The sequence below is a fragment of the Rattus norvegicus genome, chromosome 18, assembly GCF_036323735.1.
Source record: "Rattus norvegicus strain BN/NHsdMcwi chromosome 18, GRCr8, whole genome shotgun sequence".
NCBI classification, from domain to species: Eukaryota; Metazoa; Chordata; class Mammalia; order Rodentia; family Muridae; genus Rattus; species Rattus norvegicus.
The window spans coordinates 24,129,830-24,154,717 of NC_086036.1; the positions used below are offsets into that span (position 1 = coordinate 24,129,830).

General features: G+C 40.2%; 2 protein-coding genes across 4 annotated transcripts in view; one reads left to right on the plus strand and one right to left on the minus strand.

Moving 5' to 3' along the window:
* Map3k2 (mitogen activated protein kinase kinase kinase 2) overlaps window positions 1-24,111 on the plus strand; it is a 72,497-nt gene extending 48,386 nt beyond the window's left edge. The window contains exons 12-17 of one of the 2 annotated variants that reach the window (NM_138503.1): window positions 1,066-1,272; window positions 6,385-6,533; window positions 7,465-7,596; window positions 9,336-9,465; window positions 13,804-13,981; window positions 15,441-15,822. In NM_138503.1, the coding sequence (NP_612512.1) occupies window positions 1,066-1,272; window positions 6,385-6,533; window positions 7,465-7,596; window positions 9,336-9,465; window positions 13,804-13,981; window positions 15,441-15,666 (1,022 nt within the window). In that variant the 3' untranslated portion in view covers window positions 15,667-15,822. Of the gene's footprint in view, window positions 1-1,065; window positions 1,273-6,384; window positions 6,534-7,464; window positions 7,597-9,335; window positions 9,466-13,803; window positions 13,982-15,440 lie in introns of both variants that reach the window. The other variant, XM_039096559.2, reaches the window with a different exon arrangement.
* LOC120098222 (uncharacterized) overlaps window positions 1-24,888 on the minus strand; it is a 702,255-nt gene that overhangs the window by 229,120 nt on the left and 448,247 nt on the right. The gene's annotated exons all lie outside the window — the stretch shown is intronic.

The window sequence follows — 24,888 nt, forward strand, 5'->3', positions numbered from 1 at the left end:
GTCATGGTGGGAGCATGGCAGACATGGTGCTGCAGAGATAGCTGAGAATTCTACATTTGGATCAGAGGGCAACAGGAGAGAGACACTGGGCCTGCCTTGAATGTTTGAAACCTCAAAGCCCATCTCCAGTGATGCACTCCCTCCCACAAGGCCACACCTCCTCATACTTCCCAAATATGCATCAGCTGGGGTCCAAGCTTTCAAATATATAAGCCTATTGGGGCCATTCATATTCAAGCGGCCACAGTATGTGGGTCATGTTTCATTATCCTTTGTCTTGTTGGATATCTAGACTGTTTTTGTTTCTTTGCTCTTGTGGATAGATGTAGATGTGCCAGTGTCTTAGTTTGCTCTCTGCTGTGATAAACATCATGACCAAATACAGCTTGGGGATGAAAGGGTTTGTTTTGCCTAGCAGGTTACAGTTCTTCATGAAGAGAAGTCAAGGTAGGAACTGAAGCATATGCCATGGAAAAATGCTGTTTGCTGGCTTGCTCTCGGCCCGCTCAGCCAGCTTCCATACACAGCTCAGGTTCATCTGCCCAGGGCTGGCACCACACACAGTGAGCTGGACCGTCCCACATCTATCATTAATCAGGAAAGTTCCAGACTGGCTGGCTTACAAGCCAGTCTGATGAAGGTAGTTCCTCAGTTGAAGTTTCCTCTTCGCAGATGACTTTAGCCTGTGTCAAGTTGACAGAACAAGAACAACCAGAACAGAGAGGATCTCTGCTACTTGTAACTTTCTGATTTGCTTTTAATGTTTATTTTAAAGCCACTATTGGGAATGAATTTATTTTTTTCTGTCAAAGTGAAGGTTTTTTTTTTTTCTGTGTTTTTCACGTGCACATGAGTGTATGTGCAGTTTCCCATAACAGAGTACTCAAATTTGTATCCACCTCCACCTTCACACATATAATCATTGTTACTTCAGCCTTTTCAGCTATGTTTGCAGGGCAGAGGCTTTCCTAAACTATAGATACTATAGATACTATAGATGTTTAAGTATCTTAAAAATGTAGTACATTAATATAAGGAATAAGTTCATTCTTTTTTACTTTGTAGGTCGGAAGACTTTTCCAAGAGCCAGAAGGACCCAGGGCACCAGTTTCCGGTCTCCTGTGAGTTTCAGTCCTACTGATCACTCCTTAAGCACTAGTAGTGGGAGCAGCATCTTTACCCCAGAGTATGAAGACAGTCGGATAAGAAGACGGGGGAGTGACATAGACAATCCTACTTTGACTGTCACAGACATCAGCCCACCCAGCCGTTGTAAGTAATAGAAATACATAGAGAAACTGCATAGTTTTGTGCAAACAGAGTAAATGGCAAGTCGGAACTCAGGGAAGCAGACTCTTCCTACATGTGTATTCCTGCTAACTAGCTGAGCTAAGTGTGTGTTCCTGCTAACTAGCTGAGCTAAGTGTGTGTTCCTGCTAACTAGCTGAGCTAAGTGTGTGTTCCTGCTAACTAGCTGAGCTAAGTGTGTGTTCCTGCTAACTAACTAGCTGAGCTAAGTGTGTGTTCCTGCTAACTAACTAGCTGAGCTAAGTGTGTGTTCCTGCTAACTAGCTGAGCTAAGTGTGTGTTCCTGCTAACTAGCTGAGCTAAGTGTGTGTTCCTGCTAACTAACTAGCTGAGCTAAGTGTGTGTTCCTGCTAACTAACTAGCTGAGCTAAGTGTGTGTTCCTGCTAACTAACTAGCTGAGCTAAGTGTGTGTTCCTGCTAACTAACTAGCTGAGCTAAGTGTGTGTTCCTGCTAACTAACTAGCTGAGCTAAGTGTGTGTTCCTGCTAACTAGCTGAGCTAAGTGTGTGTTCCTGCTAACTAACTAGCTGAGCTAAGTGTGTGTTCCTGCTAACTAGCTGAGCTAAGTGTGTGTTCCTGCTAACGAACTAGCTGAGCTAAGTGTGTGTTCCTGCTAACTAACTAGCTGAGCTAAGTGTGTGTTCCTGCTAACTAGCTGAGCTAAGTGTGTGTTCCTGCTAACTAACTAGCTGAGCTAAGTGTGTGTTCCTGCTAACTAACTAGCTGAGCTAAGTGTGTGTTCCTGCTAACTAACTAGCTGAGCTAAGTGTGTGTTCCTGCTAACTAGCTGAGCTAAGTGTGTGTTTCTGCTAACTAGCTGAGCTAAGTGTGTGTTCCTGCTAACTAGCTGAGCTAAGTGCTCCTCCCTTTTAGGAGAACTGTTACTAACTGTTCTCATCCATTCTATTCCGCATGTCTGTAAGCACTGAGACTTTGTGTGAGACTTGTAAGAGATGGCCTAATGAAGAGATTGGTTTGTGGAGAAAAAAATTACAGTAAATAAGTGTAGAGATTTACCAGCTGTGTGTGTTTATTATTGATTTGATATCTTACCAAAACAACTTAGAGATTTATTTTGGCTCAAGGTTTTAGTCTATGGTCCTTGGCTCCATCGTGATTCCCGGTTTATGCTGAGGCAGAGTACCATGGTGGTGGAGCATTGGTGGAAGAGACATAGTCGGACAGAGAGGGGACATCCATACCTCATAGGAGATGGCAAACAGGACCAGAGATGTGGAACTCGGTTCCCAGCTTAGGCTTAGGCTCAGGGAGGTGAGGTATAACCTTCAGAGGCACCCTCCTACCCACTGATAAACTTTCTCTAGCAAGGCTCCACCTACTCAAGTTTCCAGAACTTTCCAAAATAGCTCCATCAGTGCTAAGTTGCCATCCCTCTAGCCACATTCTTATCTTTGAGTATATTAGTTTGTTTGTATATGTGTGTGCATGCATGTGTCTGTATGTGCATGTGTGTGTGTATGTGTGTGCACGTGTGGTGTGGAGGAGTTAGTGTGTTACCTGTAACACTTGTTAAGGATATGAATTAGCTTGTTTATTGATGCTGTGACAAAGTACTTGACCAAACTGACGTCAGAAGAGTTTACTTTGACTGACAGTTGTGGGGCTAGAGTCCATCATAGAAGGAAAGGCATGGTAGTGGAGCACAAAGAGGCTAGTCATGTTTAGTCTGCAGCCAGGAGGCATGATTGTCCTGGCTTCATTTGTTCTTTTGTCCTTTTCGGGATTCCCAGCCCAAGGGAGAATGACGCACACGGGGTCAGCTTGGCTCTTCCCTTTTCAGTCAGTCCTCTCTGGAGACAGTCACTTTCACTGATGTGAGGTGATCTCACTGAAACAGTAGAACTAAGACTGTCATGGGAAATGAGATCAGAGTGCACGTATTTGAACTTTATCACCAACATCCTCATGCTCCAGCTCAAAGATAGATTGTAACAAAATTTGTATGATCTAAATCCTTGTTTCGTTGTCATTCTTTACTTTTACATCCACTACCCCATACTACCTGCATTTACTTTGTTGTTGACTATCTTTAAGAGATTGGAAATAAGGAGGGAGGGATCTGGAAGGTTGGCTCAGCAGGTTAGAACACTGACTACTTTTCCAGAGGACCTGGACTCAGTTCCCAGCTCACAACTGCCTGTCCTTTTTTCCTTCATTTTTTTTTTTTTTTTTTTTTTTTTTTTTGGTTCTTTTTTTGGTTCTTTTTTTCGGAGCTGGGGACCAAACCCAGGGCCTTGCGCTTCCTAGGTAAGCGCTCTACCACTGAGCTAAATCCCCAGCCTCTTTTCCTTCATTTTTTAAATGATATTTTTCAGGCTGGAGAGATGGCTCAGAGGTTAAGAGCATTGACTGCTCTTCCAGAGGTCCTGAGTTCAATCCCCAGCAACCACATGGTGGCTCACAACCATCTGTAATGGGATCTGATGCCCTCTTCTGGTGTGTCTGAAGACAGCCACAGTGTACAGGGGATGGGGGGAGGGAGAGTATGTGTGTGTGTGTTGTTGGGGGGTGGTATGGAGGAGACAGAGAGAGACTGGACCACATATTACACTAGTGCAGTGACAGTGAAGACTGGAAGAGAGCATCAAATTCCTTGGAGCTGGAGTTAGAGGTGATTGTGGGCCCCCCAGTGCATGTCCTCTGCAAGAGCAGTAAGCACTCTTATTTGCTGAACCATCTCTTCGGCCACCATAGGTTTTGTGTTTTTACTTTAATTTTAAGTTGCTGTTCTGTGAAGCTATGGAGATTAAACCCAGCAAAAGCCAGGCAGTGTTGGCATATGCCTTTGTCCCTAGCACTTGGAAGCCGAGGCTGGGAGATCTCTGAGTTCGAGGCCAGCCTGGTCTACAGAGTACCAGGATAGCTAGGGTTACACAGAGAAACCCTGTCTCTAAAAAAAAAAAAATCAACCAACCAACCAACTAGCCAAACAAACAAACAAATGCTCCCAGAAAACAATGTTTTGTACACTGTTCTGCTAAACCATATCCTTAGCCTATTGAAAATTGTTTTAAATTTCCTGAATTATCTTGAGTCTGGTTATGTTGACTGCTTTCTTTTGCTATGTCCTATGTGGCCCTGGCTGTCCTGGAACTCCTCTGTAGATTTGGCTGGCCTTGAACTCATAGAGATCCTCCTGCCTCTGCCTCCTGATGTGCTCCACTGGGCCTGGTGTGTGTATGCTGTTTGTGTGCATTTGTGTGTTTTTGTTTATTTGTTGTGTTTTAAGTTTGCTTTTTTATGTGTCGTACAGTTTTACATGGAGTGCCAGACATCACTTGTAGGATCGTGAAGACTGAGATAAATAAAATACAGGCCAGGCACGGGCACAGGCACAGGCACAGCTCTTCTGCCTTGTTGCTTTTCACGAGGGCTTGAGTCAGGGTAGTCCCATTTTACTGGGTTGGTTATTTTGTTTGCTCCTGTACTGCTGCACCTTGAACTTCAAATTCCCCTAGAGCTTTGCAGAGATGATTTTCGAGATGATAGTGCTCCAGCCCCAGCATTTGGTCCTTTGGTTATGCCTGCTTCTCAGCAGGAGGAAGCCGTGTCCTCATCCTGCTGTCTCAGCAGGAGGTTGTTGCTACTTTTTAAAGCCTAGCATAAGAGAGACAGTCTGTCTGCCTTTACTCCTGAGCAGACACCCCCCTTCGCCCCCCATTTCTTCAGTTTCCAGAGATGAGCTTTATCACAGATCTGCATACTTTTCTGGAGTAGAGAAACTCTTGGGCCATAGGTTTTCAGCCCTTAATCCAGGAAGTTGCTAGTTTTGTTTCATTTCCTTTCTACTGCTCTAACACAGTAACAGGTTTTCACTCTTCTTCAAGAAGTTTAAGGCAGTTCTTGTTTTTCGGTACACCTCTCACTTTATAGCCTTGGTGCCCTGAAACTGTTACGGGAGAGCCACTTGCCTCCGCCTTCTTAGTTATAGGATTAAAGTCATCTGTCACCATGGCCAGCTAACAATCATGGGACCATTCCATTCCTCACCTTGACCACCAAGTGAGGTTCTGTGTGATCTCTGGCTTCTGTGAGTTCAGGGAAGAGATACACAGCAGAGATATTGGGCGAGTAGGACCCATGTGTGCTTTGCTTTCCCTGGGGTTCAGCGCTGTCATGGCAGCCACACACGTTCTGATGGAGTTTGGCTTTCCTTTCTTGCTGGAATGGGATTTTCTATGTGCTTCACCATTTCTTTCTTATCTTTGTTTAGAGTGCCTCCTTCTCTTTAGATTTTAGGTTAATTGGGTGCCCTGTACTCTGTGATCCAAAATGTTCAGTAAAAGCTATGTTTTTTTTTCCAGGCAGAGTGGTACACACCTGTAATTTCAATACTTGGAAGCAGGCATACCAGAAGTTCAAGGCTAGCCTGAACTTTGTAACAACTTACAAGGCAGCCAGGGCTACATAATGAGACTCCGTCTCAAAATAAAAAAAAATATATATATATATATATATTATATTTAAGTTATAGGGGCTAGAGAAATGGTTCAGTGGTTAAATGTACTGGCTGTCCTTCCAGAGGATCTAGGTTTGATTCTCAGCACTCAGGAGGCAGTTCATAACCATCTGTAATTCTAGTTCCTGGTGAGACTATGCCCTTTCCTGGCTTCCTTGGTCACTGTGTGCATGTGGTGCACAATATACCCGCGTGCAGGAGAAACACTCATATACACAAAATAAAGTTGTAATTTTATTGCCTGCCTGGATTCTCCTATAGAGAGAGGAAATGATACTTTTTCCAGACCTCTGTGTTACAGATGGACCCGAAAGACTATTTACGAATACTTGTAATTTGCTGTAGTAAAAACTGGAAAATAGGGAATCATAGAGTCGATGTATCTTAAATTGAGTGAAAGATGCCTGCCACATTTGCATTTGGGAAAAATGAGTCATGAGCCACAAACTTTGAGTTAGAATTCTTGACTAACGAGAACATGTTTGAAAGATTTGGATGGTCATCATTTCCCTTGTATCTAGAATGTTCAGTTATGTGCAGGGATGTCACTGCATCACACCTGACTATTTCACTTTAAGAATATGTTCTTTTTCAGCACCTCGAGCTCCAACCAACTGGAGATTGGGCAAACTGCTTGGCCAAGGAGCTTTTGGAAGGGTCTACCTCTGTTATGATGTTGATACCGGACGAGAACTGGCTGTTAAACAAGTTCAGTTTAACCCTGACAGCCCCGAGACCAGCAAGGTAAAAAGTTATCATACAGACCACTTGGCCACTATAAAAGCTTTTTTCTTTGGAGGGGAAACAAAACAAAAACAAAAGCAGATTTGATCAGATTGCTCCAAGCCTAGAGATGTCATTCATTCCCCAGACCCACATGGCAGAAGAAGAGAACCAGCTCGGACATGTTCTCTGACGGCCATAGCGGTGCTGTGGGATGTGTGCACCCCTCCCCGAGACAAACTAAATGTATATGCAAAGTTTGAAAATGTAATATAACCACATGTGGTAGGATTCGGGGCTTACTTCTAGGTTGACTTGCTGTTACCTTAGCTTGCAACTACGGCTGTTGAAAGGCGTTGAGGTCTGGAGATGTGGCTTGCAGTTGAAAGCTTTGACTGCTCTTAGAAAGGACCCAGGTTCAGTTTGCAGTGCCCACATGGAGGCTCACAACTGTCTGTAAACTCTATATCCAGGGACGGTTGGACACCCTCTTCTGGACTCTGAGGGCACTGCACACTTGTGGTCCAGACAAACCCAGGCAAATTCACATATGTTAAAAAATTAAAACTAAAATTAAAAAATATATATATTGGTTAGAGACTAAAATGTTGTATGTAACAGTGAGCATTTCATAATGAAGTCACCATGGTAGTCCGTGAGCTAAGAGTGTTTTGCTTTTATCATGATGCTATAAAGACTTAACACAGGGTCAGTGACATTGTTCAGCAGGTTAAGGTGCTTGCCACCAAGCCTGTCAACCTGAAGTCAGTACCGGAATCCACCTCCCAGGGACCCACATGGGTGAAGGAGAGAACTGACTCCTCCTGCAGGTTGTCTCTGACCTCTACATGGTTTTCATGGTGCATGTACAAAAAACAAACAGAGATAGACAGACAGAGAAATGTAGTAAAATGTTCTTTAAAAAAGACTTAGCAGGAGTTCTGTCTTTCAGGAAGTAAATGCACTTGAGTGTGAAATTCAGTTGTTGAAAAACTTGTTGCATGAGCGAATTGTTCAGTATTATGGCTGTCTGAGGGATCCTCAGGAGAAAACACTTTCCATCTTTATGGAGTACATGCCAGGGGTAAGTTCACATTCCTTTTAAAAATAAGGTGGAAGGATTTCAATTCAGCCCTTTTGATCTGCTGTATCATAGGTGAAATTTTGTACCTGACATTGCTGGCAGTCAGACTTAGGGTCTCATTGTAGAACTGCTGATTTGCTCATACGAGGAGAATGACCATGGTCTGACTCCTTACTGTAAAGTTTTAGTTTTTCTTGTAGACAAGAAAGTATCTGAGATATAATACTGGTACCTAGGAATATTCAATTTGTTTTAAACATTACCTGATTTTTAAATATATACTATTATAACTATATGATGTGTATTGTGCATATATGGCTGCTCTGACCATGTCCTAAGACCTTCTAGTTCTGTGTGATCTGGCTGGGATGTAGACACATTAAGCCCTCTGGTTAGAATACAGATGCACTCTTAGTACACACCTTTAATACCAAGCAATGAATGTAAAGTTAATATATAGAAGGAAGTCCCCATGTTTGAAAGTGATGTCTAATTGAAGGGCAGACAAAGTGACGAATCAGAGAAAGAACTGACAGAATGAGATAGGATATGCCCAACTCAAATGGGAACAGACAAGAAGGAGAGGCAAGTTAGAGGACGGGTACAGTTTTACTGGGACAGTTATAGAGAGACAGGTTGCAGAGCAAAAACAAGCTAGACATAGGTAAAGACAGAAGGAGACAGAAGATTTGAACAGATTGCCAAAGGTAGTATGAGGCCAAGTAGAGCAATTCAGTCAGAAGCTCAGAGAAGCCAGTTTGAATCAGTCAGCTTGGAGAGGAGTTGAGTTGAACCAGCCAGCCAGAGTTCAGAAAGAACTAGAAAGGGTAAGCTTATTCAGCAGTAAGTCTCAGTGGCTGAAGACATTTAGGCCTAGGTTAGATTGTCTGGAGGCTCAAAGATTACAGGAATAGGCCTAGGTTAGCAGAGTCCTTGGAGACAATTATTACAGGAGAATGTGGAAGTGATTTCATTTGTAACTGCAAAATGAAATTGTGACCACTCTATATTCCTTTCTTTTGTATATATAGAGTATATTTTAATTCTAATAAACTTTGAAGATGGCAGTTAGCATCTTTACTCATTGATAGGTGCCTTACTCCAGGCACGGTGCCACACCTCTGTTATCTCAGCACACAGGAGGATTTTAAGTTCAAGACCAACCTAGACTTGACATAATGATTTTTCAAAAACTGAAAAGGAAAACAAAGTTCTCATAACTTAGTAGAGTGAGTTAGGAAGAAGAAATTTGATTTATGGATCTTTATGGGAGTAGATGGCTAGAGTTACATGTTGAAGGCACAAGGTTGCCATTTGAGCTTGCAGATCAGTACCTGGCAGTGCTGCAGTAGACATTGTCGATGTCACACAAGCACCAGTAACTCGTCATTATGCATCGTTGTTATAGCCACACCACTGATACTCAACTGGATTTATTTGCTACTATTGTGTTTCCAGATATTCTACTTCCAGTGTAAGTCAGATTAAACATGATTTTTCAAAAACAAATTGGGGTTATATTAAAGGAAAAAAATATGGAAACCTTATAATTTGTTAATTTCAAAGAAATGAGTTCAACATAAGTAATCTGACAGAACAGAAACTGCACAGTTATTTTCCTGAGAACTCCTGCTCTCCCCATTTAGAGTTTCTCAGCCACGAAATAGGATTCTTTTAAAACTAAGGATTTATTAGCAGTTTTTAATTTTAAACTGAAAGTTTGTTTTCTTTGATTCTAGGGCTCAATTAAGGACCAACTCAAAGCATATGGAGCCCTTACTGAGAATGTGACGAGGAAATACACCCGTCAGATTCTGGAGGGGGTCCATTACCTGCATAGTAATATGATTGTCCATAGAGACATCAAAGGTAAGTCATGATTTACTTTTTACTTTAAATACAGTTCAGTGTGAGTTTGAATGAAAGAAATGTCATCATGGCATTGGACATTTAAGGTAATATGTTTACCTGTAAACTACCATAGGAAAACTCTTACACTGCTTTCTCATGAACTCTGTCAGTGTCCAGTCAGACTAGTTCTGCAGTTCAGATTTTTTTCTTGAATGATAGCTTTGCTGTAAGGACCCAGAGAATGCGTTTCGTTCAGAAGCCCTAGAATACTGTGGGTGTTGGCGAATGTGTTGACCAGGCCTAGTGTGGTGAGTAGAGGCCCTGCCCCCACAGAGTTGGACTACAGCTTGGACTTGATCTGCTATTCACTATAACCTTGGGTATGCTAATCTTTCTGTGTCCTCATTAATCTTTCTATCCCCTTCTCTCCTTTATCCTTCATCTTTTTCTTCTCTCCCCATATTGAAACCCCTAGTTTCTGGAAATGGAGCCCAGGAAATTGCATATACTAGCCCAAGTTCTCTATCCTTGAAATGTATCTACTGTTCCCTCACTATTTATTCCTAAGTGAGAGTCAGTAGTATTCATGGGATTCTTGAAAGAATCAAATATGCTAACACGTTGCAATATTTAAGGCAATTTCTGGTGCTTGCTACTTAAACTTTAGCTAGTGTGACGCATACTTTGTGTTGCAGTCCATGGAAGTCCTGGGAATAGATGGTGTGAAGGAAGAAAGAGGAGGAGGGGAAAGACCCCCACACTGAGCTCTGGTGAACTCCAGCTAGGAAAGTCCACATTTCCCCTAAGGATCAGATACAGAAATGAGAGTCCTCAAATCACCGTACTGTTGAACCTGAGTTTCTAAACACCGAGTATGACCCAAAATTTAGAATTAATTACTGAATTAAAATCACTGAATTAAAAAGTAATGTGTCCATATAATATTTAGTCTTTGATCTTTGTTGGCACTTTTACAAGTTCCCAGACTTTTGTTCTCCTATATGTGTGGTGCATCCTGACTGTCCACATGAGGCCAATCATCTCTGGAGATTGAACACTAATTTCTAATATGAGTCTAGAATGTAGAGTTCCCGAGGCAGAGGACATACACCAGACTGGGGCTATAAAACCTGATAGCTTAAAGAACGTATAAAGACATTATTCAGTTAGGAAATCTATTCTGTCAGCCATCTTCTCTTTGGCCCCCATAATGAGGTAAGAGAAGAAACAGAAGGAGCCATCTTCTGTACACATAGATCTAATCTTCCCAGAATGTACGATGACCTGCCTTGGTCAGGTGAGGGGATGGAAGCAAGCTGATAATAAATATTACCAGACAAATATACTGATAAGGGAGAAAATAGGCCCTCAAGCTTGTAGATTTAAGCATGACAGAAGGAAAATGGTGGTCACCAAGTGGCAATGTAGTGCTATTTGTTTTCTACAATATACCTTTTGATTGCTCTATGTCTTTTAATTTTTATGAACAACCTAGAAGCGGCAAAAGGAAAGGTAAAGATAATTGATTTTGTGTAATTTCAGACCTGCGGAATCATTACTATTAGGACACTTACTAGTTTCTGAAGACTATCCTACCTCATCTTCCCTCTTCTCGCCCTCTCCCAATCCTTCATTCTCCTTTTCCTTCTCTCCTAAAGCCATCACCTTTTACTTACGTGTGTGTGTGTGTGTGTGTGTGTGTGTGTGTGTGTGTATGTGTGTGTGTGTGTAACACATGCATGCTATTAGTGCCGCAGTGCGTGCATGGAGGGCAGAGAGCAGCTTGGAGGAGTGGGTTCTCCCACCATATGTGTCACAGCTACGGTCCTTTTACTCATTGAGCTATCTCTCTGGCCCTGTTCTTTATCTTTTATCCTTTCAGGAAGCTATACTGTTGTCATGGTGGCAACATGCCTTTAGTCAGAGGCAGCAGAGGCATGTGGATCTTTATGAGTTTAAAGCCAGCCTGGTTTATATATTGAAAAAATCAAAGGAACTATACTATTGAAGACCAAATAGTTTCTAAAAGAACACTTTTTAAAAATGGCTTTATTTGTGTGTAGAGGTGGGTGGTGGATAAATGCACGAGTGTGTGTACACACATATATGCACTGAAGGCAGAAGAAGACAGGAAATGTCCTACTCTGTTTCTGTCTTGTTTTCTTGGGTGAGGATCTTCACTGAGTCTGTAGCTTACCACTCTCCAGCCAAGCTGGCTGGCTAAGAGTGCTCCCAGCCTCCTGCAGTGTGCATGTGGGTTCCGGTTCTCAACTTAGGTCGTCATGTTTGAATGACAGGCACCCTTACCTACCCTTAATGTCTTTTGTTTTGTTTGGTTTGAGTCTTTTGCTGGTTTTGAGGCAATATCTCTTTATAGTCCAGGTTAGTGATTTGAAATTCTGCCTTTGGCTCCTGAGTACTGAGATTACAGAGCTTTGCCAGCAAGCCCAAGTACATAGACATGTACACCTATGTGCACGCGCACACACACCACACTTCAGCCTGTATACTGCTGACAGACAGCAGATCATAATGACTACTTGGGAATTTGCAAATGCAATTTGCAAAATCTAAACTAAGGTTTAAGCAAGCAACAGGGTTTTAAATTTTTCTTTGTAATTGCAAACGAGAAGACTGAGAGACTTAGGTTAGGCAGTCTTTTTTATAATTTTTTATTATATATTTCTTTACTTAGATTTCAAAGGTTCTTCCCCTTCCTGGTTTCCCGTCCATAAGCCCCCATTCCCTCCCATCCCCCACCCCATACGGGTCTTCCTCCTATACATCCCCCTTACTGCCCTCCCCCATATTAGATTAGGCAGTCTTAGTACATGGATCTTACTTGGAGGGTTCTTTTTTGCTGTAAAAAATTGAATATAATATTTTTGGTAATATTAAATACTAAGCCTTTATCTTTTAAAGATATTTACTTTATTGTTCTCACTGCCTTGAATTTGCCTTAGCTATTATGTGAAAAGAGGGGAGTATGTGTCATTAATTTGGGACAGTTACCTACTTGGATGCTGGATCTGCGTAACGGGAATACAAGCAGTTCTTTCTATTCTTGTATGTGTTTGAAAAGTCTGATTTTTAATTTACTAAAATATAAGTAATTTTAAAAGATAGAAACTATATTAGTAACCTGACTACCTATTTTTTTCCCAACTCCTGCTGTGGGTGAGGATTGGTTCAGTATTGATGCCACCTCCCCAGAGATGACTCTTCTTATCTGGGGGGGGGGGGGAGAGAGAGAGAGAGAGAGAGAGAGTGTGTGTGTGTGTGTGTGTGTGTGTGTGTGTGTGTGTGTGTTGTGTGTGTGTGTGTAGGGAAGGTGTCCTTCCGGTTGTAGGCACTAAAGCCTAGCTTATGAAGCATGTGCTATCTCAGCTACTAGGAAAACTGAGATAGGTTTGGGAGTGTTACTTGAGCCCGAAAGTTCAAGTTGCCAGTCTGAACAACATGTCAAGAGCACATCTCAAGCAAACAAAAGTCCGTTTTGCTTCTTTGTCATTAAATATTCTAGAGATGGTTGGGTACTTTTTGAGTCCATTTTTACACACTAGAGGGTAGGAGACCACAAGTAAGTAGGGCTCCATCTACACTGAGATCTCTGGTAGGTCAGACATTTATGCTTGATAGGCTTTGAGAAGAGGAGAGGCATCCTCAACCTCTTGGGAGAATTACTGCTGGGAAGGCTGGGGGGTTTTCTGCGAAAGTAGAAGCTCATTGTGAAGATGGAGAATACACATTCTCCACGGTTTGTAATGTAGATTATGTGCACTGTCCTGCCTTCTCCATAGAGATCATTAAAAGAAAAGGCGAAGTCTCCCACTGCTGGCAAGACTGAGTCAGGAGGTTTGAGGCAAGTCTCATCTATAAAGACTTGGATTAAAAATAACAACAGCAACAACAACCTTAAAATACAGCTAGTGCATAAATAATATTGGAGTAGGCATATGATCCTAGTTTTGATTATGAAGGTACTTTTAGATGTTCCCGAGGAAAAGCTGCCTTATCAAGAAAATAGTCTTCAGCCATGGACGTCTTGCTTTATAGCAAACAAGTGGAGCAGAGCCTTTCTTGGTGTTTAGCTCTTCTCCTTTCTTTTCACTTCACCTGCCCCTGTCCTATCCTTTATAAGAGAAACTCACTAGCTTCTGAAACATACCTGGCTAAGTAGTGTGCAAACAGCAGATGCTGGATGCAAGATACAAAGGGTTTTCAAGGCACTGCTGAGAGTGGACAAGCAGCCTGATTTGGAGGCAGACTAGAATCTACAAAGTCATTCTCTGTCACTTACATGCATTCTAGAAGGCCAATACCATCACTGAAATAAGTCTATTTCTTATTTGTTAGGAGCGAATATCTTAAGGGATTCCACGGGCAATATCAAGCTAGGAGACTTTGGAGCTAGCAAACGACTTCAGACCATCTGTCTCTCAGGCACAGGGATGAAGTCTGTCACAGGCACGCCATATTGGATGAGTCCTGAGGTCATTAGTGGAGAAGGCTATGGCAGAAAAGCAGATATCTGGTAAGTTTGGATGTTAGATTTACCTGGAAACTTATCTTATTTTTCTCCACATTTAAAATGGCCAGTTTAAATTACCCTTGTACCTTGGAAGCAGAATATATGAATTGTAAGTATCATCGCCATTTCAGTTATTCTGGACAAGGCAGCCTTACTAAACATTGCAGTCTTTGAACCCCTTGTTCCTTCTTTGGAAGGGTTTGGTCTTAAGCAAACCTCAGCATTAAAGGCTCTTCTCTCCCCAACCAAGTTTTAACTACTCTTGGTTATCAGCATCTTCACCCCAATAAACTTTTAACTACTCTTGGTTATCAATGTCTTCACCCCAATAACTTTTAAACTACTCTTGGTTATTAGTGTCTTCAAAACAAACCAAAAATGATTCAGTGATTTTTTTTTCCTCTAAATTACAAAGCCATATTTAAACTTATGAAAACAGATTGATAGCTACCTGTATGATGGTTGAGCTTACAAATAATGATTGGGGTAAAAGTGGGTCATGAGGTCACCTGAGGAGATTAACTCACCACTCGCTCCTGACCATTCCCACCCAGCCTGACACAGAGCTCGACTTCTCACCACTGATATGGGGCTGTCAAACTCTACAAACTTTCATTATGCAGATATTTACCTAAGAATGTAAAACCATACAGGGAGGTGGTGCAGTTCTGACAGGTCTTCATGTAATTTCTGCTTCTGTGTTTGAAGGGCAGAACATCTCCATTAATAGCTGACTTATTGCATCACCAGGTTTTCCAAGGATCTTGAGTGACAGCTCATATAATTATTTATAATAAACGACTGCTTTACAGAAATAGAGACTGTTGCTATGGTGGTGATTTTATGTGGTCTCTTCATAATATGTTTAGCTCTTCTATTGTTTTAGAAGATACATTTTACTGGATTCTGCACGATTTAAGGTTTATGTGAGTCTCCCACATAAGGAAGAAGAGAAATTATGTTGGTGTCTATACCCCTGGCAGGGCTGTGTGTTTAGTTATTAGTGCCTTAAAATTGAATTGATAAATTACATAATTTTTAGTTAGATCATAAAATGGCCATTTCCTACTTCCCAATCAGAAAAAAAATATGCATTTTAGGAACTCAAAGGCAAGTAATTTATAATGCCTGTATTCTTTATAGGATGGAGACAAAATTAGTATCATGTTAGAAAATGATCTAAAACAAAAATAATAAAAGTTCTTTCCTAATCATACATTTATGATTGATTATAGATAATTATGATATATTTTCATTGAAGTGTATATGTTGCTCCAGCCTTTCATTGATTTTCATGTTTGAATTACAGTTTTATTAAATTAACCTTTGAGTGAAACATTGTATTTGTAATAAATAATATCAAAGCATATGTGGCCTTCATGGCAGTGTCTCATTTTCCTGGCTAACCAGCTTTCGTTCCTGGTGTTACTGTTTGGGTAATGCTCCTTTTATTTCCTTTTAGGAGCGTAGCATGTACGGTGGTGGAGATGCTAACTGAAAAGCCACCTTGGGCTGAATTTGAAGCAATGGCTGCCATCTTTAAGATCGCCACTCAGCCAACAAACCCAAAGCTGCCACCTCATGTCTCAGACTATACTCGGGACTTTCTCAAACGGATTTTTGTAGAGGCCAAACTCCGACCTTCAGCCGAGGAGCTCCTGCGGCACCTGTTCGTGCATTGCCACTAGCAGCCAGCGTCCTCCACCCGCCCGCCGCCACCGCCACCTTCTCTCTTACTGCACTTTCCTTTTTTATAAAAAGAGAGATGGGGAGAAAAAGACAAGAGGGAAAAATATTTCTCTTGATTCTTGGTTAAATTTGTTTAATAATAATAGTAAACTAAATTTTTTATATTTAATCTTTTTTTCTTTTCAAGAACTTGAAACTTCTTTTTTTATTTTTAAAGATTTTTATAATGTACTGATGTGGTTCAGAGCTATAACGCACTTTAGTACATAGTTGCTCCTTTTAGTACAAACAAATCATTTGGAATATATAAAGATTGTAGTCTTGCCCAGTATCACTGACATGGAAGACAGAGAGAAGACAGTGATGTACAATTTGTAGTTTTTAGTGATAGTATTTAAATAGATCCTTCTTTGTGGGGTTGAGCCCTAAACTTGGGTTTAGGGTAGGTACTCATTGTAAAGAATATAGGTTTCTTCTTTTATCTGTATTCTTTAGATCCTCAACTCTATCTGTCAAGCTTTTTTGCTCAGTAAGAATCTTGAATAGAAGATACGAATCTCTAAGAGGTATGTTGTTAATCCCAATCAGTATACTAGATGACTATACTATATTAGAGCTGTGTTAATGGGCTCTATAAACCTTGAGAGACAGCTTTCTGCTTTAAAACATTGTTGTATTTGGAAGCAGATATGTGAAGCCAATGAATAAATTCAGCTAAAATACAGACGACTGCTCATTAAATGTATGAGCAGTAGAAGAGACAACATTTGCCAGTCAGTAGAAAAATAACAGAAAAAAGAACTAAGTGTTATTTAGTATATTTTAAACATTATTTACTTGAGGTGAAAGTCCCAAAATGGAGGGAACTGAGAAATAATAAAAATTGGATTTATATGATAGCTTCCTATTTCTACCCCCTGGTTTCCCATTAGATAACAGTCTTTAGCTCAAGTACCCACCTGTAAAAGCTCCTGTCATGAAATAAAACCCTTGTTCTTTACTAAACCAGAGGCTCCTCAGAAGAGTAAACATCAGGGAAAACAATGAGATTGGTGGTGGGGAGTCTTGTTTCACTTCACTTGGCATTTGGCAATGCCTGGAGACACTTTGTTGCCATAACTTGCAAGGTACTACTAGCATCCCGTGGGCAGAGTTTGCAGGTGCTGCTGAGTAGACTGTAGCGCACAAGGACTCCCTACCCAGGGGTTAGCCTGCCACAGACAAAAGTGCCTAGGATGGAAACCAAGCAGCCATTCACAAAGCAGTCAAAACAGAGTTCAGAGGACCCGTGTAGGGCAAATGAGGGTTTGGTAAGAGCAGACCGTTAGTCAGAGGGAGTGGCCTCAGCTCTTAGCAGATAATGAATGGTCAGTCTTTGACAGCTGCTGGTTGCACTTGAATCACTAACTCACTTTAGAAATAATGAATTTGAGTATTCAACTCTTTGAATTTAGCATCTCTGTATATTTTTTTTCCTTAAAAGTAGCTCCTCCTTCTAGGTCAAGAAAAGTACACCAAAACATAGTGTTTACTGGCAGTGTGGAGGGTAAAACACTGCCAGGTATTTCCAGTGTAAACATCTCCTTGGAGCCGTGTCTTAAATGCAAAGACTGTGCTGGAAAGGATCCGGCCCTCTCAAGAAGAGTTATGAGACTTAAAACGTGAAAGTGTCAGGAATTTGGCCACTTGCAAATTTTTCAACATTAAACCAAGTGCTAATTATTTTATTTTTCAAAAGCCTAGAAGATAACAAAGTCTTCTAGGAGACCCTGAATGTGATGCTTTATCAGAAGGGACTAAATAAGATATTCTAATTTTGTTGTTGTTATTATTACAAGGTATGTTTACTTAGAATTTTTTAAGTACTTTGCTTTTGAAGTTATGTAGATCTGACTTTAATGTGTCAAGATCCTACCTGGCAGACCCTATAATAATTTTTGAAATTCCAGTAGACTGAGAGTCAAAGCACAATTAGTTAACTCTTCTCCTGTACACTGTAAATTAAATGAAGCCCCTTGCAAAGAACACTCGTCAGATGCCTCCACCCTTAGCAAATCAGTTGCCTGATCTTAATGCTGGAGACCTAGTGTAGAGGTGTATTGTAATTTCTTTATCCTTTATAAATGAGGGCATCTTTTCTACTTGAGCAAGATTATGGTACCTGGATTGCTGGTTTCTTTATTTTGTCTCTTAGTGTGGTTGTGGTTTCCCTTTGGCTCGTTTTTGGTCCATCAGGGTAACGTGCAGTACAGAAGAGATCCATGCACTCTTCAAAAGATCCCTGCACACGGGAACTCAAAGCAATTGTTAGCTTCTTAACAGTCTCCTCTTTCTTTCTAAATTCACCGTAAATAGCTGCATCGGAATAACAAAGTATAAAGACTTGGAAATAGACTAATAGTATACAGAGCTATTATATTAAATATGATGTGAATTTATTTCAGACCAGTTGTGAAGGTACCAAAAAACACAATGAAAATTAATATATATATACCCTGCTAGAGCAAAAAAGCTTGAAGTAGGTAGGGGTATGGAAGGCCAATAGTAAATGTAAAAGAATGAAATTTTTGAAAGGAAACAATGTTGTAAAAGGAAGAAAAATACTACACTCCATGCTTTTTTCTGCCTAATGGTATGGATTAACAGATGAAGTTTAAATGGTAACAATTACTCTAATTTTTTTTAATTACTCTAAATGTTTATTTTAGATGCACAACTGATTCTTTGGTACTGCAATGTTTCTTTGTGGCTAGAAACTGGCCAGACCGCTGACTTTGTGCCTTTAAATGCATTCTGCATTGCCAGGAGCAGGCTCCGTGCTGGAGCAGACCAGGAGCACGAGTGTGCAGCTTCAGGAGCACCTTCTGCAGGGCCCGGGACCCAAGCGCGGTGAGGGGATTAAGTCAGGCGGAGACCTTTACAGGGAAACAAAAGTAGTTGAATAAGAATTGACAGACGTAACTAATACAGTTTTAATGGATTGGAATTTAAGTTTTGAGGTTTTAGAATGAATACCTTGAAAATTTTCAGCACTTTTCCTTGTTTACAAAAATATATTTTTAACTTTAAAAACATCTATGACTATTGCCTTAGAAAGTATTAGGAGGCACAATCTACAACATATGAGAAGTGGAATATTGCACATGCTGGACTATAAAAGATAAAGCTCTTATTTCAGAATAAATGTAATTGGCTTTCATTTGAGTCTTACCTTACTCCCATTAGAAGATACACAAAAAGAGTAAAAATATATCTTTAGAGTATCTCTCTACTATGTTCTGACATTGTCAGATCTGAGCTGTACTGTTCTGAAATAGTGCTGTCAGAAGATTGTGGAATCACTAAAATCAAACCTGAATAGATCGGCAGTATGATGCAGACTCCTGGGTTAATGGCAGGGTTCACACCAGTGGTTTCATCTGGGGTCTGAAAACCTTTATATAAACTCAGCTGGAGACAACCAGATATACAAATACTCAGTCTTATTTTAGTTTGTGGTTTTGGAGTCAGGGTTCTCACTATGTGTTTCAGGCTGGCCTGGAACTTAAATGCTCCTGCCTCTGCCGCCCAGGTGCTGGGAAAGCAGGCATGTCCCACCACACCCAGCTTTGCCCAGTTTTTTTTTTTTTTTTTGTTTTTTTTTTTGTTTTTTTAAATAGGGTCAATCTTTCTTATTTTCTCAACAGTTGTGATATACTGTGTCACATTAAATTAATATCCTTATATCAGGAAATTACCATTGAGGATCACGGCAGACAATTAATTTATGGCATACCGTAGTTCTGAAAGTTTAGCAGTGATGTTTAAAATGCTAGGACTTTTTTTTTTTTTTCCGGAGCTGGGGACCTAACCCAGGGCCTTGCGCATGCTAGGCAAGCGCTCTACCACTGAGCTAAATCCCCAACCCCAATGCTAGGACTTTTATATGAAAAATAAGAATTTTGGATAGTTGTTGGCTAGTATGGACTCCAAAGATATTAACAAGAGGATTAAAGTAAAAGGATCTCTATATCCCAGGTCAGACAGCCTTTCTGTCAGAACTGCTCTCACTGTACAACACAGCCCCAGCTTGTTCTGGGACAATGGAGCATCTATTCCTTAGCACACTGTATTGGGTTCTCCCTGACCCCAGCTGTTGTTAAGTTTTTGTTTTAAAGAAAAAATATCCAAAACTCTATTTTGGTTTCTAGGTGTTGAAATACTGAAAAAGTTTTGCTAGAGGGTGAACTCGTCAAGTGTTACTTATGCGAAGGTCAGATTCTTTTGATATCCTATTAAATTTAGCATTTACTTTTAGATGTGTCATTCATATTTATTTGATTTTAACACTGGTTAAAGTTCAATGAAAAGCAATTTGTTAATTTTTAGTAGTGCCTTTTTCTCTGTATGCCTTAATTTTATTTTCTATTTGTAATTCAGATTACCTAACAAAAAAAGAATTTTCCAAAATCGCTAGGCCTCAAGAGTTTCTTTGGCCTTGGTCTGTGTGTTGGCCCCTATGTGTTTCTTAATGCGTATTTCCTCCTCCTACCCAGTCTACCTCCTTTTAAAAAATGTTAGGAGAGAGCAGTAGCATTTGTCTGACTGCAATCTCCACTAGATGTGAATTCCTAAATAAATATAGAAAGGTATTCTCATTCGAAAAGACATAGTAAAATGATTTTTTGGGTTGAGTACTTGATTTTCAGTCATACTGGCACTGCTCAAGTTCTTTGTGTATTATTGTTTGGTTGTGGTTTTCCTAGAACTAGGGCAGTTGTTTTGTCCTAAAGAGCTCCTATAAGTGTTTCATGAAGGTTGAGGCGATGAGCAAGAATCCAGGGACAACAAACTCTAATTCTTAGTATGTAACATTTGACCAATACTCTAGCTTACTGTTCTGTGAAGTTGTGAAGTGTGTGTGTGTGTGTGTGTGTGTGTGTGTGTGTGTGTGTGTGTGTGTGTGTGTATAGTAGGGGCAGGGGTAGGAACGTGTAGTTGTTCAGTTAGATCTGTCTCTCCTCTTGGAAGAACAACTGAAAAATGTCTGATTTACTATATGGGATGAGAAAGGTCATCCTCAAGTAGTCATGCCAGGACATTTTCCATAAGTAGCTAGTATGAATGATTGTTAATAAAGGTATTTATTGTAAGTTGCCAAGCTCTGAATTGCTAAAAGTAGGTTAAAATTCAATTTGTTTGTTTGTGTCTGTAGTAATTAGCTTATATATAATTCTTCAATAGAAAGTATGGAATCTTACATATTTCTTCATGAACTTTTTGGAGTAGAAATTCTGCCAGACATTATCTAAACAAGCTTCCTTAGTTTACCAAGCCATCAAAAGGCAATGTTCTTATACCTCTTGTTGGTTGCTGGGGAAGGTGTGCTGTGAGCCACTGTCCACTTCACCCTCATCTTTAGTGCTGCTTCCACTTCTGCCATTGTCTGACAGGATGCTGTGCGTGCTGTGGGAATACCTGGGCCATCCTCCTTTCCATTCTCGCTGTCAGAGCTGGAGATGGATAGCTTTCATGGGAACCAAGACTTCTTTTCTCAGAGGTACTGATAGTGGTCATGGCTGAGCTTCAGGAAGACCAGGGAGGAGTCATAGCTATAGTGAAAAGAGAATGCGTTGTATCCATTGCCTGGAGACAGTCTCATAGAATTCTTCATGTTTTTGTGTATTTTAATAGACAGTGGTAAGGTATTCTGTTCCCAACAGCAAAGACATTAAACAAGAGAAGACTCCTGTCCTTCTGCCTGGTGATGTTTGTTTGTACCTCAGTCTGTGTTGCCAGAATCACTTTAAACCAAAGCTTTTGTATTCCCTGCATACATAGCCAAAATGATTAGCCCTGATACATTTGCCCATGTGTGAGGTAATAGTGTCTGAATGGTAGAGCAGATGCTAGTAGACTTTGTTGCCAATCTTCTTCTCCTTAAGGAAAAGGACAGGTGCTAAGAGTCTGCATTAGACATGCAGAATCCTTGCTACTGTGGAGCTCCTAGACACTGCAGACCTAAGTTCTTCAGCGTGCCAGGCTCACCCACACCCTTTGACCCCTGGTGTGAGATTTGTGTTGACGTCTGATGCCTCTGTGGGTGGCTCATCGTCTTTCTAGTGTCTTAACATTTATGAGTTTGTGTTTGACGTAAGGGACTTTCAACACTGCTGTGAAGAGAAGTAGGTTATGAACTGGTCTGCTTTGTGCCACAAACATTTGGAACATCTGCTCCCTCTTCTTTAAACCTTATAGAATCTGACCCCCACTGAGGATTTATGGGTCTTGTAATGCCAGTTGAGAAAAGTTTATGACTATTCTGAAAAGCACTTTGTATTCGTTTATTTGTATTTAGAACTTAAAAAAATCCTGTATATTCAATGATTTTAGCATTAGCATCACTTAGAACAGAAGATAAGTAATTAATTATATGTTAAACTCTAGTAGATGCATTGACTCCAGAATATATTTGACATGTTCTCAGTTATCCAAAGACTTTTTTCCTCCTCGCAGTAAGGAGAGTAGACTAGTGTGGGACTCTACAAGCCAGAAAGGCTTATGGGCAAAAGGAAGTGGGCCAAACCCTTGTCAATTAAAACCATATTGTCTAGGGATGAGAATACGTCTTTATAGACAGTTTTTTAATAATTAGTAAGTAAAAGGTTTACATTTCTTCCATTGCTGTTGGTTTTAAAATTTAGCCTGCATTCTGAAATATCTTAACAAAGTTAATACCAAAAACACCTTTAATGTCTGACATCTCTTATATTTTATGTGGTTGTTTTTACTCATTGTAAATAAACTTGGATAAATTTGAAAATAAACTTTTATCTTGCAAACTATGATTATAAATTTGTAAATTTACCCTTTGACTTAATGTACATTTAAAATGTATCCATTAAATTCTTTATATTTAATGTATTATTTTCAGCAAATGTTTTTAATCTCAGTTGAATACTGGGCAGTTTATAATTATGTACAAATATTTTTTGTTTTCTATCAATGTTGACTTTTTGCACATTTTCGAACATTTAATTTGTACACTGATTTATATGACCAATAATTGTTGAGTGACTGAGAATCATGAGTGTGTGCATTGAACTACTGTCTTTGTGTTTGCACTTCTCCCTAGATGTAGCCCTCAGTTTCTGTGCTGCTATGACCCTTAGTAGGATGACCTTCTTGCTTTTGCAAAGTCACCTGTGTGTGGTCCTGCGTTTGTTGGAGAACTCAGGAGTTCAGTGTTGCAGTCTAATTTTGTCCTGTATTCTGAATCCATTCCTAGGTTGAAAGTATTCTGTGTGTATCAAGAGATATGTGTGTGTGTGATGTCCTTTTCTTTGTGTAGACACATGTATATATCTTAGTAAATTCTTATTTTCACTTCATTTCTACAATTTTAAGAACTTTATGATAATTAAATATGTGTAAAGGCTTTCTGAAAGATTATTTACTATATATATACACTATATTTTCAGCTGGCTGGTCAAATTATTTTTTAAATTTTGGTTTTAACCATTTGAGCATTTGTAGTTCCAGAATTGGATACAAATTTTGCTTAGAGCTCAGTTAAAATACTCTTGCAACTAACGGCATTTTGGGGTAGGGTGGGGGGAGATTGTTAAGCAAAACACATTGTCCACTAACAAGGTCTTTGACCTCTCAAAGCTGTTAAAAATGTGAGCAACTAAATCGTCTTGAAGACATGTTGAGACTTTTACATTTCCAGTTGTCTATTGTTTTGAATATTTCCTTTATTTCCAAAGTTTTCATCTTTCCCTCACTGAGCAAGGTTAGACCAAGTTGATGAAACAGTGCATTGGCGTTCTGTGATCCTCACAGTGGATTACCAGTGTGGTAGGGATCTCCAAGCAACTGGCAGAAAGAGCTAGAAATTAGGTTTCCATCTGACAGTGTTACTGTATTCAATAGAAGTCTCCTAAAAGTATGTGGTGGCGTAAGGTTATCTGTTAGGAATAAAATCTGCAGTTCAAGCTGACTATCACTAGTGTATTGTGTTGAAAGGAACCCATGTGAGTAGCACCTACCCAGAAGCCAGACACAGTGTAGTGTGTACCACATTCCACACATTTGGTCTGTTGTTCTTTCAAAATTGTGCTTGTAAAGATGTGTAAAATGTCTTGAGTTTTATAATTTCTATGTATTTTTTCTTGCTGGTAAATAGCTTTTAAATTTTTTAATATAAAAGAAACCATGTTTATATTTTGTTAGTAATGACGACTTTGTTATATGGCAATTTGTGTATTATTGACACATCTTTATTTAGATTTGTCATGCATGAAGGCCTGCGATATTCAGTGCAGTGAAACATACTTCATTCCTATTCATCTTTCGACAGATTGTGGTGCAGAGGCTTACTCAGTAATCTTCTGAACTGTGGGATGGACATAAAGGAATGGTACTTTGAGTGTTAATAAAGCTGGTATTTATTCCCACTGTGATTTGTGTGAATACATATGGTCTTTGGCAGTTGTGTTTTCAGAAGTCCCTTCTTGCTTGCTCTTTGGGATACCTAGCCCTTACCTAGAAACTCGTGGTGTGTAAGCCTGTAATTCACAAACCCTGTTTCATGAATCTTTGTGTAGACATGATGATGGCTCACATTGAATGTTGTAGTGATTAAAAACAAGCACCAGGTTGGGTAAAGTGCTTGCCACACAAGCGGGGAACCTGAGTCCAGTCCTCAGAACTTGGAGTGCAGGGAGAGAACCAACCCTGAATATGTCCTCGATTGTGCATGCACACTAAGAAATTCAAACAACAAGAACAGTCCAAGGCATCCTGTGAAAGAGATTCAGAATTAGAAATTCATTTTATTTCAGGGAGAGAAACAGGGACTGTGTTGTAAATCCACAAAGGATACAAAAGAGCCAAAGCAGGCACAACCTGACAGAAACAACCTGGAGACAGCCTTAGCTATGCAGTATCCTGATGGGGGAAGGGGATTCAGATTCCACTTGTTAGGACAGCCCTAGCCCTCATGAGCCTCAAATCTAGTTATGGGTTTGGAAAGACAGCGATTCGTCTGGTAGATGGGCCATCAGAGGAGACAATTCCCATTCATCACATTGTGTGACTGGATACTATTTTGAGAGTGACTCCTATGTTAAAACCAAGGTTCCGTAGGGGGGCCATTTGCTCAGTGGTCCCTGCCTGCGTAAGGGAAGGTTCAAAGGCAGCTGTGGTGAGCACTGTGGCTGAAGAGTGCATGTGGCAGG